This window comes from Chrysemys picta, chromosome 2 (assembly GCF_011386835.1).
Source record: "Chrysemys picta bellii isolate R12L10 chromosome 2, ASM1138683v2, whole genome shotgun sequence".
NCBI lineage: Eukaryota > Metazoa > Chordata > Testudines > Emydidae > Chrysemys > Chrysemys picta.
In genome coordinates, this window is record NC_088792.1 from 23577063 (window position 1) to 23591061 (window position 13999).

The 13999-nt window shown below is 43.4% G+C and overlaps 1 protein-coding gene across 5 annotated transcripts in view; it reads right to left on the reverse strand.

Moving 5' to 3' along the window:
- Positions 1 to 13999, reverse strand: part of ESYT2 (extended synaptotagmin 2) — a 141225-nt gene that overhangs the window by 96386 nt on the left and 30840 nt on the right. For 4 of the 5 annotated variants that reach the window (XM_005308107.5, XM_005308106.5, XM_008162969.4 and 1 more), the window contains exons 2-3: positions 4136 to 4177; positions 3244 to 3378 (exon numbers count right to left, since the gene is read on the reverse strand). In XM_005308107.5, the coding sequence (XP_005308164.1) occupies positions 3244 to 3378; positions 4136 to 4177 (177 nt within the window). Of the gene's footprint in view, positions 1 to 3243; positions 3379 to 4135; positions 4178 to 8088; positions 8162 to 13999 lie in introns of those variants that run through there. The other variant, XM_065582772.1, reaches the window with a different exon arrangement.

Consider the following 13999-nt stretch of genomic DNA (forward strand, 5'->3'; position numbering starts at 1 on the left):
GGTACATGTAAGAATGTTAATTTTGCCCATGTGCAACTCCTGTGAGCGTGCACACTGAGGGCCTGACCCAAAGACCACTGCCAATGAAAGTCAATATAAACATTCTCACTGATTTCAATAAGCTTTCTATCAAGTCTAGAAATAACACTTATAAAGCAGCTTTCATTTAAAAAAAAAGTCTCGAAGGAATCATATTTCTCCCATCACCCACTTCTGGGTGGAAAGTTTCAGATATACTGCAGAGAGCAACACTACACAAGGAGATCAGTGTAACACTACACAACTGAAACTACAGGGAAAGTTTTCATATGCACAACTTAGTTGTCTGAATTGGAATTTAGCCAGAATGTAAGAATTAACCTCCAGGATTCTTTATATATTACAGTATTAGTCTTGTCTTTATCAGAGCCTCGGTTTTGTGTCCCAAATGAAAGACAGCATATTCAACTTCTCAGGGTTCTGCTCCTGACCTTGCACCACTCAGAACACCATGCTCAGACACTGATTCAATACTGACACATATGGAAGAGTCCCACCAATTTATTTATTAACATCACTTCCTGGGTTTTCCTTTCCTGGGTCTCTTCAATCTAAGGGTAGTCTACTACCCAATCCAGTGGGTAGTGATCGATCTAACGGGGATCGATTTCTCTGCCGTCGACTCCGGAACTACACCACGGCAAGAGGCGGAAGCGGAGTCGAGGGGGAGTGGCAGCCATCGATCCCGCACCGCGAGGACGCGAAGAAAGTGATTCTAAGTCGATCTAAGATACGTCGACTTCAGCTACGCTATTCTTGTAGCTGAAGTTGCGTATCTTAGATCGATCCCCCACCACGCAGTGTAGACCAGGCCTAAGAGCTGACCTTGTTCAGCTTATACTTTATTATTTACTATTTATATTAGAAATGCACCTTAAGATACCAAGTGAGATCAGGGTTCACTGAGTTAGGTGCTGTACAAGCACATAGTAAGATTCTCTGCCTCAAAAAGCAAGACAGATAAAAGTTGGAAGAAAGAAAGCATTATCATCCCCATTTTACAGAATGAAGTCAGAGAGACTGACTTACATCGCCAGGGAGACTGTAGCAGCACTGGAAGCTGAACCTCAGATCTCCCGATTCCCAGTGGGCATGATGGGAGAAAAGGAGACGCAAGCACTTTGAAATCCCCAACGGAAACCGTTCTTTGCACTCATGATAGGTTGGAAGAACAATGTAGGACTTTTCCACACAAAAAAAGTATATTAAAGTTAATGTTTAAAATCAAATTTACACAAATTAAGAAGGAAGGTACTGTACATCTGGGGTCAGGCTTTAGTTATGAGGGATTACAAGTGTCAGTTACAAGGTTCATAAGATATATACATAGTACATAACCAGCATAGACCCAGATTGGGGTGCAGGAGTTTTTAAAACATCTCATAAGTGGATAAGTGATCTCAGGTAGGCCACCCACAGAATGTATTTAGAGTCCAAGTCAGTACTGGTGTAGTGAATAATTACTGGGGGAGGGGGACGCGTCCCTTGGTTTGTCAGGGAAGGAAGGAAGTGGGTTATTTCCCTGACCGGCGTTCTCAATTACTCGACCCGATACTGACGGTGTCCCATGATGTGCTCTGTGTTACTACATCCTCAACTGCTCTACAACTCCACTTGACACAGATGAGCATAAGCATATTGGTTGCTCTAACCCATCTTTGTATTTCCCCAATCTGAAAGGCTACTGGAGGTCATTCTAGACTTTGTTGTAATTCAAAGGAGTCTCAGAGAAGCTCAATTTCATTTGGCTGGAACAATCCCAAAGGGCTCCACAGCTGGGGACTGCTAGAGGGTAGCATGCTCTGGCCATGCCATGCCTTCTCTGCAAGCCAGAGATTCAGCCTTGCCAGAGGAATACCCAGCTGACTGTTAAGGAAGCTGTACAAACCATTTGTGTCATTGACATAGTGCAAAGTGGCCAGAGCAGTGCCCAGGATCTGATCCTTTTAATTATCAGCATTGAGGTTCTAAGAAATGGAAATACAAACAAACCAGAACTATCAAAGAAGCAACAGAAGTCTTCTGAAGAGCTCCTGACAGACCAGCAGACAGAGGAATTTTGGTGTGCAACTTTATGAGTTAAAGTGGCAATATGAATCAGGATCCTATCCTTAAAATTCAATGAATATATAAGCAAGATTTCATTCTCTCTAAATTAGACTGGAAGTATGCTGTCAAATATTTTCTCTACATTGTTACCTCTATATCTGAGCTTCTCCTATGACTTTACACTGGAGGCTGAGACCAAATTCATTCACTCATTTAAATTCATTGAAGTCAATAGAGAAACACGAGGAATGAATTTGACTTTCAAACACTGTCAGACTCATGAAAAGGGGAAGGGTAATATTTGTTCAAGATAAGGGGGAAGAAAATTGTAAGCATCAATTATTGACTGCCTAAAAAGCTTGTTACACAAGTTCTTATATATGCTTTACAATCTTTTTATTTTTTGTTTTTGCTTCATTATTGCTACATTATACTAGCAATCATCCACCTAACCAACCACAATGAGACATTAATAGCCACACCACACAAAGCTGGAATGAAGATTCTGCTGTGTAAGGAAATAGGGGTGAGGGTAATTCCTTCTTCAAGAAGGAAACTCACAGTAGTGTAGTACTTTAGCACAACAGTAGCATTATACATACTCAACCAACGTACTAGTGCTCCCCACTGAAATCATAGGCCTTACACTAGTCTTTTTTGCCCAAAATTTGTTACCAATGGGATCAGCAGTGATAATTTTTTTTAAATTAACCAAGCAAATAAGATTCCTCCGCCTAAAGTATCATTTAAGCCTACTGAGTTAATTTAAAAAGGTATTATTGAGAGGCTTACATTTAATTATGTTAATATCAGAATCCTTTAAGATTAAGGATTACTCTTTGCCATTCTCCCACAAGTGGGATAATCTTTCCACAATGGTGACCTTAGATCAAAAGGCAGCATTAAATTTGCCTCCCAAGTCACACACATTTGTATTTTATTATTTAATATTTATATTATAATAGCACCCAGAGGCCCTTAACAGGACTTCATTGTGCTGGGTGCTGCACAAACACATTCAAAGACATCATCTGCCCCTGAGAATTTACAATCAAATGTCACCAAAAGCCCTTACTTGTGTAAATTCATGTATCATGTTAAAAAGCAAGCAAGAGAGAGACACATTTAAAAACTCATATGTTAGAAGAAACTGACCTGGTGACCTATATCAATCTTTGTGAAACTGAAGGTACTAAGGTGGTTGTTTGCTCCTCTCACAGCAGGTTCTATCGTTTCTCTGAAAAGTTTCTCAATAAACTGGCAAATAAAAGGCCACAAGTGTTTTACAGTCTGAGGAAAAAGAAATAAAGATTGTATTGAACAGTTAAGAACATACATATTTGTATTATTTCAACACGAGTCAACGGAGAAAGTCTTCAAAGCAAAAGATTTTTTTAAATATAATACAACTCTTCTCTCTGCCATTTGCCAAGAGAGCCCTCACTTCTGCATTTCCTACCACATGGAAAAGCCTTCTTGGACCAGTGTCTCAATTCGCCATCTATTTTCATATCTTGTTTAAGAACTTTTTTGCCCATTACTATACATATTAATTTCTCTATTCTAATATTTACTATTACTAAAATATTGTTCTGGGATACACTTTGAATGAAAGACCCTACACCAACTGAAGGTGCATTGTTCTGTGTTTTATTTTATTTTATACACATGGCACTTCAAAGTTCTGTTCACTTATAAAACAAATACAAAATTGGTTAATTTGTATATGGTACATTAGGACACGAGCCAAGCAAAAAGGTAAATTTATGCTTAGAATCTGCAGTTGACTGTCCATAAGTCTGATTTAAATTATTTTAATGCAGATTGAAATGGATCACTCTGTTCAAGAATGGCAGATCATGATTTAGTACTATTACACTGGCATCACAATTATCAACTAAAGAAAGATTGGCCCTTGGTTTACACAAACTGTATTTAGTGTGTGGGGTACAGATCTGTACATTGATCAACTGCCAAAACATCAAATGTAAAAGGACAATAAATATTTTATCCTCAAGTCCATCAGCTATTTGGAAGAACATCTTACCTTATTTAGCCATTCTGCCCTTTCTGTATCTGGAAAATGAACCTAAGGAGAAAGGAAAAGAAAAAAAAAAGCAATTACTACAAGCACACTTAATTAATGAAAATACAATGTAAAAATGACAAGTAGATATGGTACTATAAGGAGCAATAAATTTAATATCTGGAACTGGTACAAAGAACCACTAATTATCCAGGACCCAAGATTCATAATAAGAATGTATAAACATGGTTAAATAGTTGAAGTAAATGTCAATTAAAAAATTGTAAACCAGGTAAATACACACTCATGTATACTCCATAGTACAGGTGTGTAGGAAGTATTGTTTTAGCACAGTGTAAATGATAGTGTGAGACCAATAAATACAACAGTCAAGTCCACAGCGAGATTAGTCAATACAACATGCCTCTCAGTTTTAAGGACACTGTACAAGGGTAACTTCTCTTTTGGGTATTTTGTGAGAGACCAGAATACTATCTGATGATTTTGAAAAATGACTTGTCTGGTGGTTATTAAGACCTCAAAAAACTGAAGTGAGAAAGAATGAGGTATGCTCATTGGGAGCAAGAACAATCATACACAAATCTCAGTTTCTACTTTTGAAAAAGAATTAAGCAACTATGGATGTTAAATACATGCCAGTCATGCTCTGCACTGCTTCCATGAAAAAGGATGGACTGATTTTTTTTAATTTAAGTGATTTTGCAGGTATTTCAAGATATTTAAATAAGATTTTTATTTATGTTGCTAGTTCTTTACTTTGTTCTCACTTTACAGTCTAAAATTGCCTCTACTCCCTGTTCCTCCCCCCAAGCCTCAGAGGTAGGGAAACTTTGTCTGGGCCAGTAGGGGAAAGAAAAGCGGTGGCCCCTCTAAGGATTGACACACACACCCCATCACCACCCTCCTCATGGGCACTCTGCCTACTTGTGACCTGGAGGAGTTCTGTGACTGATTGTTTGGCTTGAAGTGTGAAGCTGTCATGCACCAAAGGGGAGGATTTATAAACCCTTTCTCCTGCCCCCACTTCCAGGTTACAGATTCCCAGGAACATTAGGGTGACTAGTAAGAATCCCCAGTGGGGACTGACTGGAAGTCACCCCAAGAAGTGTAGCAGAGGCAGCAAGTGTAGCAGAACACATGGAGAAGCAGTGGCCCTGAGGCTGGGACACTTATGCACAGTCAGGCCCAAAGCTTTCCCCTCTTTGTGGCGATGACATGAACCCTGACTGGTTCTCCCTCCTTATGAGGTCTTATGGAAGGGTGTCTAGGTAAGCAGCAATGTAGGATTAGGTAGTATTTATTCTGCTATAAAGTGAAGTTCAGCGCTGTAGGTTCAAATTCCACTAGGAAGTTTTTCAAAGCATGTCCTGCATTTTTAAAAAGTTTGTAAGAAGCTTCTGGGGGCCAGAAAAGTGAGGAAACAAATGATGGTGAGTGGAGATGCCAAACACACCACACATGCTGCAATTAAGTGGTGGCAGAAGAGATTGCTCTGATTGCCTCTCTTTTAATTATTGTTATGTGAATGTACATGTGTGGTTTTGATACAAAAAATTATGTAGCTCTGACATTTTTAAAGTTACAAATATTGACCCCAGCGTCAAAGTTTTGGGAATCCCTTTTCTCCAGGAAAAAAAATTCTTTTTTTAATGCACCACTGAAATTTGTCCAGTATAATCATTACACTTAGCAGATATGTACCCTGGAATTACAAACATGGGTAGATTTTTCTGCCTTTTTGTATAAAGATGTTTGTTCTTTAAGTAAATCTCTGAACCTCACTAGGCTTTCACTAAGAGGCTATGTGTTCAATATAGATTTCCTACATAAAGAATTTAAGTGCATGGAAATTATTAATGAATATTTGTGTTCCTCTGTACTAGACTATAATATTTTATTAATGTAGAATTCAATAGATGGGCAATCTAGGCTAACTTAGAGGCAGACGGCTGGGAAATCAAAACTTAAATGTCTCTACAAAGTATCTAGTAGGAATATTCATTTTTGAATTTGCCACAAAACAAAATAGTACATATGTATATTTTTCATGTTTACAATGAATCAGAACCTATAATTAAACATAAAACTTTCATTCAATATTTGTCTCAAAACCTATGCTCCTTCAGAAGGGTTGAAAGGTATAAGAAAGAAAGAAAAAAAAAGGAGGAAGATTTAGGAAGCGGGGGTTAAGTAACTTTTTTTTTGCCTTCCTTCAAAACATCTGCTACTGATCACTGCTGATGACAGATATCAGATTACTGTAGATGGATAAGATAATGCATGTTGCTATTGTTTATCCTAAGTTCCATTCCACATTAAAGTTTGTAAAACACTGAACAATTCTCCTTTGTACATATCTGCTCTCATATTCTTTCCATAAGTGCTGGAACCTGGAACTAGGGGTACAGTGGGTGCTGCCGCACCCTCTGGCTTGAAGCGGTTTCCATCATGTACAGGGTTTACAGTTTGGTTCAACTGCTCGCATCACTCCCACTATAAAAATTGTTCCAGCACCCCAGATTCCTTCCTTCATGCTTCTATTTGCCTGAGATACTATGTACTGCTGATATAATCTCCTCTTACAAATGCTTCCTCAAAACACAGTTATTCTGATGTCCTCAGTAATAACCACTACACCGTTTTATTTAATACCTAAGATTGGGGCAGGGTGTGGTACTACTATGTGGTAAATCAATTTTCTGTATTTTGTGTTGATTGTACAGTTTGTCCATTTAGACAAGATGTGTAATATATCCTGGACAAAATTCTGTATTTTTTTGGCTCACACATTGCCTGTTCAGATTCTGTAGCATCTAAGTTATATATAAAATTTTAAAAGTTTCTAGATCTCGAGGTGGCAGCCCTCACCTTTCAAATTGATGCAATGCTATCTTCCTGAGTCTGCAGACCCACTGACACAATGGTTCCAAGAATTCTCCCACTCCCTATTATTTTCACTGATGTGTTACCTCTAAAATCGGATGTTGACATTTTAAATGGCAGTATTAGCTACTTAAGTGCTGGTCATTTCAGCAGATAAAATAAGGATGAGGGTTTTCATAGAATGGGGATTTGGATCTTCTGCAAGTAAGGGAGAACAAAAACAATGGGGAGTGGAAGGTAGAAGACTAGAAGTAGAAAAAAAGAAAGATAGGGAAGGAAGAGGAACAATTGGCAAATAAAAGTGTTCCTAAAGGTGAGCCTAATAATCCCATGCTGCTTGATATAACGGTAAGGCACTAACCAAATAAATAGGCTAGTCTAGATATTACATACATTTCATATTCCACCCTTGATCTTTGTGGAAGCATGCCATTGACATCCATTATGGATTGAGAGGTGTATGTAATCCTAAATATATACCTTGTCCACAAACCATAATCCAAAATGGAATTTGGCCTGCTCCACATATATGTTTGACATCCAGAATTTAGAGCATAAGCTCCTTAATGCATGGACCATGTCACCTCTGTGTTTTGAACAATGCTAAGCACACAGCTGAACTTGATATTGCATGTAGCATTTCCATCTCCTATTCCTTCCAGTCTCTCTTTGCCTGCCTCTCCCACACCCACTTTCCTCCTGCGCACATTGCTTCTGAAGTATGCAGGATAGCCTTAGATAGGTGGGAAAGATAAATAGGAGGGAGAAAAAGCCAAACGCACAAGATTAAAGTAGTTTATAAATTCTCTCAAATTAAACTAAAATGTGTCTATTAAGCCTTGCTTAACAGGGTACAATTGTGTGTTCTGGCTCAGGTTAATACTTACTTGCCTTACATTCACATGACATACACCTTTGTGTATGCCTTACAAAAAAGGGTCTCGTTGTTTTTAATACTTGTACTAACCCAGGGGTCTCAAACACGCAGCCCGCGGGCCGCATGCAGCCCGCGGGGTGATTTTCTGCGGCCCATGAGCCCCTCGCAGCCCCCCCCCCCCCCCAGTGTTTACCAGAGCGGTGGCCGGACGTGCACCGGGAGCAGGGCAGGCTCCCTGCCTGCCTGCCCGCCCTGCGCAGCTCCGGGAAGAGGTTGGAACGTGGGGAAGGGGGGGTGGAGGGGCTGTGTGTGGCTGTTACTTTAGGCCGCGCCCCCAGCAGCTCCCATTGGCCGGGAACGGGGATCTGCGGCCAATGGGAGCTGCTGGAGGCACTGCCTCAAGCAACAGAAATGCACAGTCCCTCCGCCCCCCCTTCCCCACGTTTCAGCCTCTTGCGGGGGCAGGGCACACAGACAGGCAGGCAGCCTGCTCTGCCACCAGTACACGCCGGGCCAGATCCTGCCCCCCGAACCTCTCCTGCAGCCGAACCCCCTGTCCTGAGCCCCCTGCCGCACCCTGACCCCCTGCCATACCCTGCACCCCTCCTGCACCCCAACCCCCTGCCTCGCCCCGCACCCCTCCTGCACCCCAACCCCCTGCCTCACCCCGCACCCCTCCTGCATCCCAACCCACTGCCCTGAGCCCCCCGCCGCACCCCTCCTGCACCCCGACCCCCTGCCTCACCCCTCACCCTTCCTGCATCCCAACCCACTGCCCTGAGCCACCTGCCGCACCTTGCACCCCGACCCCCTGCCGTACCCTGCACCCCTCCTGCACCCTGACTGACCCCTGCCCTGAGCTCCCTGCCGCACCCTGCACCCCGACCCCCTGCTCTGAACCCCCTGCCACACCCCACACTCCTCTTGCACCCCAACCCCCTGCCCTGAGCCCCCTGCCGCACCCCACACTCCTCTTGCACCCCAACCCACTGCCCTGATCCCCCTGGTGCACCCTGCACCCCTCTTGCACCCCAACCCCCTGCCCTGAGCCCCCACCACACCCTGCACCCTGACCCCTTGCTGTACCCCTCACCCCTCCTGCACCCCACACCCCAACTCCCTGCCCTGAGCCCCCACCACACTCCACACTCCTCCTGCACCCCCTGGGGGCAGGGAGGGGGCAGAGTTGGGGTGGAGATTTTGGGGAAAGGGTTGGAATGGGGGCAGGGAAGGGGTGGGAAGAGGCAGGGCAGGGGCGGGGCCTCATGGAAGGGGTGGAGTGGGGGCAGGAGGGAGGAGGTGTCAGTAATGCGGCCCTCGGGCCAATGTACTAGTCCTCATGTGGCCCTCATGGTCATTTGAGTTTGAGACCCCTGTACTAACCGTATAGAACGTATGGAACTATATAATCCTTTAGATGTCCCTTTACTAATCATAACAAGAACTAAAAGTTAAGCATAAAAAAGTATGTAATTTAATTCCATATCTGCACCCTTCAAGATCCTGATCTATCTCTATCATTCTACCCTTAAGTCCTCAAAACATAAAGAATACACTTTTGGTCAAGCAGAGCGACATATGGCATACATATGGCACCTCTTCTGAATCAACATTTTTTGCATTTTCCCCTACCCCAGAGTATGAAGGCTATCAACTCTCGAGGGGTCCCAGCCCAAGCTGGGCAAGAGTTGAAGCTATAGTTGCATTTTAGACGCTCTACAGCTCTGTTTTGGAAGGTCTACACTTCTACATCACACTTTGACCATGTCTACACTACAAACTTTGGTCAATGCAAGTTACATTGGCATAAAGACACCACAGTTACCATATCACTTGTGCAGGTGCATTCTTGGCTCCTTGCATTAGCATTGCAAGTACTCATCAGGAGTGCTTACGCTGATGCACAGTGCAATGCACCATGGATACATAACCCAGTGTGCAACTCGCCATCATCTGGAACACTGTCTTTGGGGAAATTTTAGCAAAGCATGGTGGGGCAAAATGAATATGCAAGGGAGACTTGGAGAACCATGCAACTTTCCCCATCCCATAATGCCACATGTCCCATAATTTTTGCACCTTTTTAAAAAATCCCACAAAACCACACAGCACTTCTTGCTGTCTGCCATCTCTGACAGAAGCATGGAGCCTGCATAGCTCTGCACTATTTTCATGAGCATTGCAAACACAGGATGAATGATCCTCCATTATTTGCAGAGCCCGTAGGAAGAACCACAGCAGCAAGGTACATGACGATTTCATGGAGGACAGACTGCTGTGGGACACAGCAAAAACCAATTCAAGATTATCAATGGCACTTATGGAGCATCTGCAGACGGTGCAGTGCCATTTCTGGGCCTGAAAAACAAACAGTAACTCAGACATGAGCCTGCCTGGCCCCTGAGCTCCCAGCCGGGGAACCTATTCCCCGGCTCCTCCCCTACTGTCCCCCCTCCCCCGCAGTCACGCCACCGCTCGGGCCGCGCTCTGGCCTGCCACTCGCGCTGGGCAGCGTGGGGGGCGCAGCTGGCTCTGGCCAGGTGTCGTGGCTGTGAGCTTCCGGCTGCTGGTAAGGGGGCGGGAAGCGGAGGCGGTTGGGTAAGAGAGTGGAGGATTCTGGGGGACAGTCAGGGAGGAGGGGGCAATTGGATGGGATGGAGCTTCTCGGGGGGTGGTCAGGGGATGGGGAACAGGGAGGGTTGGGAGTGGGAGTCCCGGGAGGCCTGTCAGGGGGCGGGGATGTGGATAGGGGTCTGGAGGGCAGTCAGGGGACACAGAGCAGGGGGGGTTGGACAAGGGAGTGGGATCCTGGGGGGCAGTTAGGGGTGGGGTGTCCCGGGGCGGGGTGGTCAGGGGACGAGGAGCAGAGGGCGGTTGGATAGGGAGTGGGAGTCCCGGGGGAGCTGTCAGGGGGCGGGAAGTGGGAGGGGGCAGGGCCAGGCTGTTTGGGGAGGCACAGCCTTCCCTACCCGGCCCTCCATACAGTTGCGCAACCCTGATGTGGCCCTCGGGCCAAAAAGTTTGCCCACCCCAGCACTAACTGATTGGGATTGCATTGTAAATTGCAGGTTTGGGATGACAAGCAATGGATGCAAAACTTTCAGCTGCAAAAGCCCACATTCCTGGATCTGTGAGCTAAGCTCACTGCAACCCTCCAGCACAGAGACTCCAGAATGAGATCTATACTAACAGTTGCGAAATGACTGGCGATTGCACAGTGGGAGCTTGTAGCGCTGGATTACTACTGTCAATGGGAAATCATTCTGGAGTTGGAAACTCCACAGTGCGGGCCGTTGTTTTGCAACTATGCAGGGCCATTAATTGTCTTCTACTACACAGGACTGTGACCCTTGGTAATGTGCAGGACACAATGGATGGATTTGCAGCTATGGGGTTTCTAAACAGCAGTGGGGTGATAGATGGCACACATGTCCCTGGTTTGACACCAGCCCGCCTTGCCACAGAGTACATCAACAGAAAAACTACTTTTTTTACGATTATACAAGCTTTGGTGGATCAATGACAACTGGTCAGGGAAGGTGCATGACGCTCACATCTCTAATAATAATACAGGACTGTTCAGAAAGCTGCAAGCAGACACATTCTTTCCCAACCAGTGGATTACCAATGGTGATGTTGAAATGCCAATAGTAATCCTGGGGAGCCACGCCTATCCCTTGCTCATGAAGCCATACAATAGGCACCTCAACAGCACCAAGGAAAGATTCAACTACTCACTCAGCAGCTGCGGAAAGACAGTTGAATATGCTTTCGGTAGACTGAAGCGGCGCTGGTGTGGTTTACTCACAAGATTGGATCTCAGTGAGAAAAAGATCTCAATAGTTACAGCTGCCGGTTCAGTCTTGCATAATACTTGTGAGGAAAAGTTGCCTCAAGTGTCAATGCGGAGTGGCTGTTGGCTGACTTCCAACAACCAGACACACGGGCTATTAGAAGAGCTCCATGTGGAGCCATGCAGCTGAGGGAGGCCTTGAAAGAGTGTAGATACATGCACAGCTAGGTCAACGCAAGGCAACTTACATTGACCAAACTTTGTAGTATAGCCCTGGCTTTTATTTTTAGTTACTTTGGGACTAAATGGCCTGAAGCACCATTGTTCATAAATTGGTAAATAAAGCTTTTTTTTGCTTGAGGTCCCTTAAACATGAATCAGGTGGGCAGAGCTAATTTTAACTTGATAAAGCAGTGCTGTGCCCAATAAGGCAGCTTACCCATTTTCAGTGATTATTTTCACACAGTGCCCATTATAATGGCTATACAGAAATCCCTGTTCCATTCCACAGCCTGTATCTTTACAATACACACTAGCTCAACTTAAGACTAAGACTTCCTTTCTGCAACAGAAGAGGCACTGACACCAGCTTCTTGTACCTAGACTCTGGGTCTGGCAGCTTTGACAACACAGCATCCACAAAGCAACTCCACTGATGTTCTGTGCTGAGAGAGAGGGCAGCAGGTATCGGAGGCCTGCAGTTAACTCCTATTCAAAGCCTGCCTAGTCAAGCTTTGTGGATGGAAAAAGGGGATATTAGGGACCTTTAAATACAGAAACAGGAAATGTTTTCCACAATACCATTTTTTATTGAACTTTTCATGCAAGTTTGATAAGTACAGTCACATTCGCCACTTGGAGACATTTTTAATTATTAAAAAGACAGCAAAGAATAATCCATGTAGAAATACTGTGGCAAATATTACCAACACCCTAAAGACAGTGTTGAACACTAAATCAAATTCAATGTTAATAGTTTCAAGAATGTTTTATTCATATTAAGATTTCTTTTCAAAATGCTTAGAGTTATACAGTTCTGCACTTTTTAAAATGTACACAAGTCCACATTATCATACAGATACTTGTGCTTAGCCCTGAATAACTGTTGACTGTATTTTTCATTTTCGATGTGCCCTGCACCCTACACTGCCAGTCCCTGCCAAGTCCTGAATTTACGATGAACTATTTTTTCTGCCATGACCAATTAAAAACTTAAAGCCCCAGAAAAAGGAATGCAACGCCCTGCTGCATATTTGCTGTTAGCATTGTCAAAGCTCACTTCACTATCACCCACAATTAGTAACCACCAGCATGTGGCTACTGGGGGTGGCAAATAACCAAGAATAATGTATGTCAAAAAGGTAGTACATCAGAGAGACAAACATATCTCCTCTCCTTTAACAATGGAGGTTTCACAAATCTGTACACGTGTCACTAAAAGAAAGCACAAGGCAAAGAAGCTTTGCAAGCAGTGAGGTGTAGCATTCCCCTGGAAACAGTTTTGCGTAACTCAAAGCAAGGGAGACATCTCAGATAAACTGCCTGATTTAAAACATGAGCTGCAGTGCGGTGACTGGTTGCCTGCTGATGCTCTATGTCACAAAAAACACCTGGTGCCTTATCTTTCTACCTTTGTCATCAGCCTTATTTAAAACTGTGTATTAGCCAAAACATGTAACATTACATAACTCTCCTACTTTGGAAAACCCAATTATATTTTTCAAGTGGTGCAGACACAAGTATGGTTCTCAGCTACCAGGTCTATTCCGTAAAATCGAAAGAAACTACTGTAAGCCAAATATTTTTCAGTGATCTACATAACACTGTTGCTTATCGCATCAAAGTAATTAAAGCATTACTAAAATGCTACTAACATCATGGTACCATTTAACAATATTACTACAGTTAAACGAAGGACTTCTTTAAAGTCAGGATAATAAAAGGTTACAATTATGAAGCATATTCTCTTCTAGAACTTGAAAGATTTGAGAAACTAGTCTACAAATTAATGTCATTAAAGGCCGGACTGGTACACCAGCAGAATCTGAAAACACTTTTCTCTCTAGAAAAGCAAGAAAGTGTTTTCTATACAGGGTACTCACAGCTAAGTAAAACTAGTTGTTAGTTGATCTCATGTGACAATGAGATCTGCCTACTAATGATGATAAATATTTTCTAAGTGGACCAAAACTTGAAAGGTTAGTATAGATTTCTTCAGGAATGAATGAACAGAATCAAAATGCACTAATGCTGAATTGTGTTATTACGAAAATGCAAAAATTGAAGTTAGTTTCTTCCATTTATGCTGTTC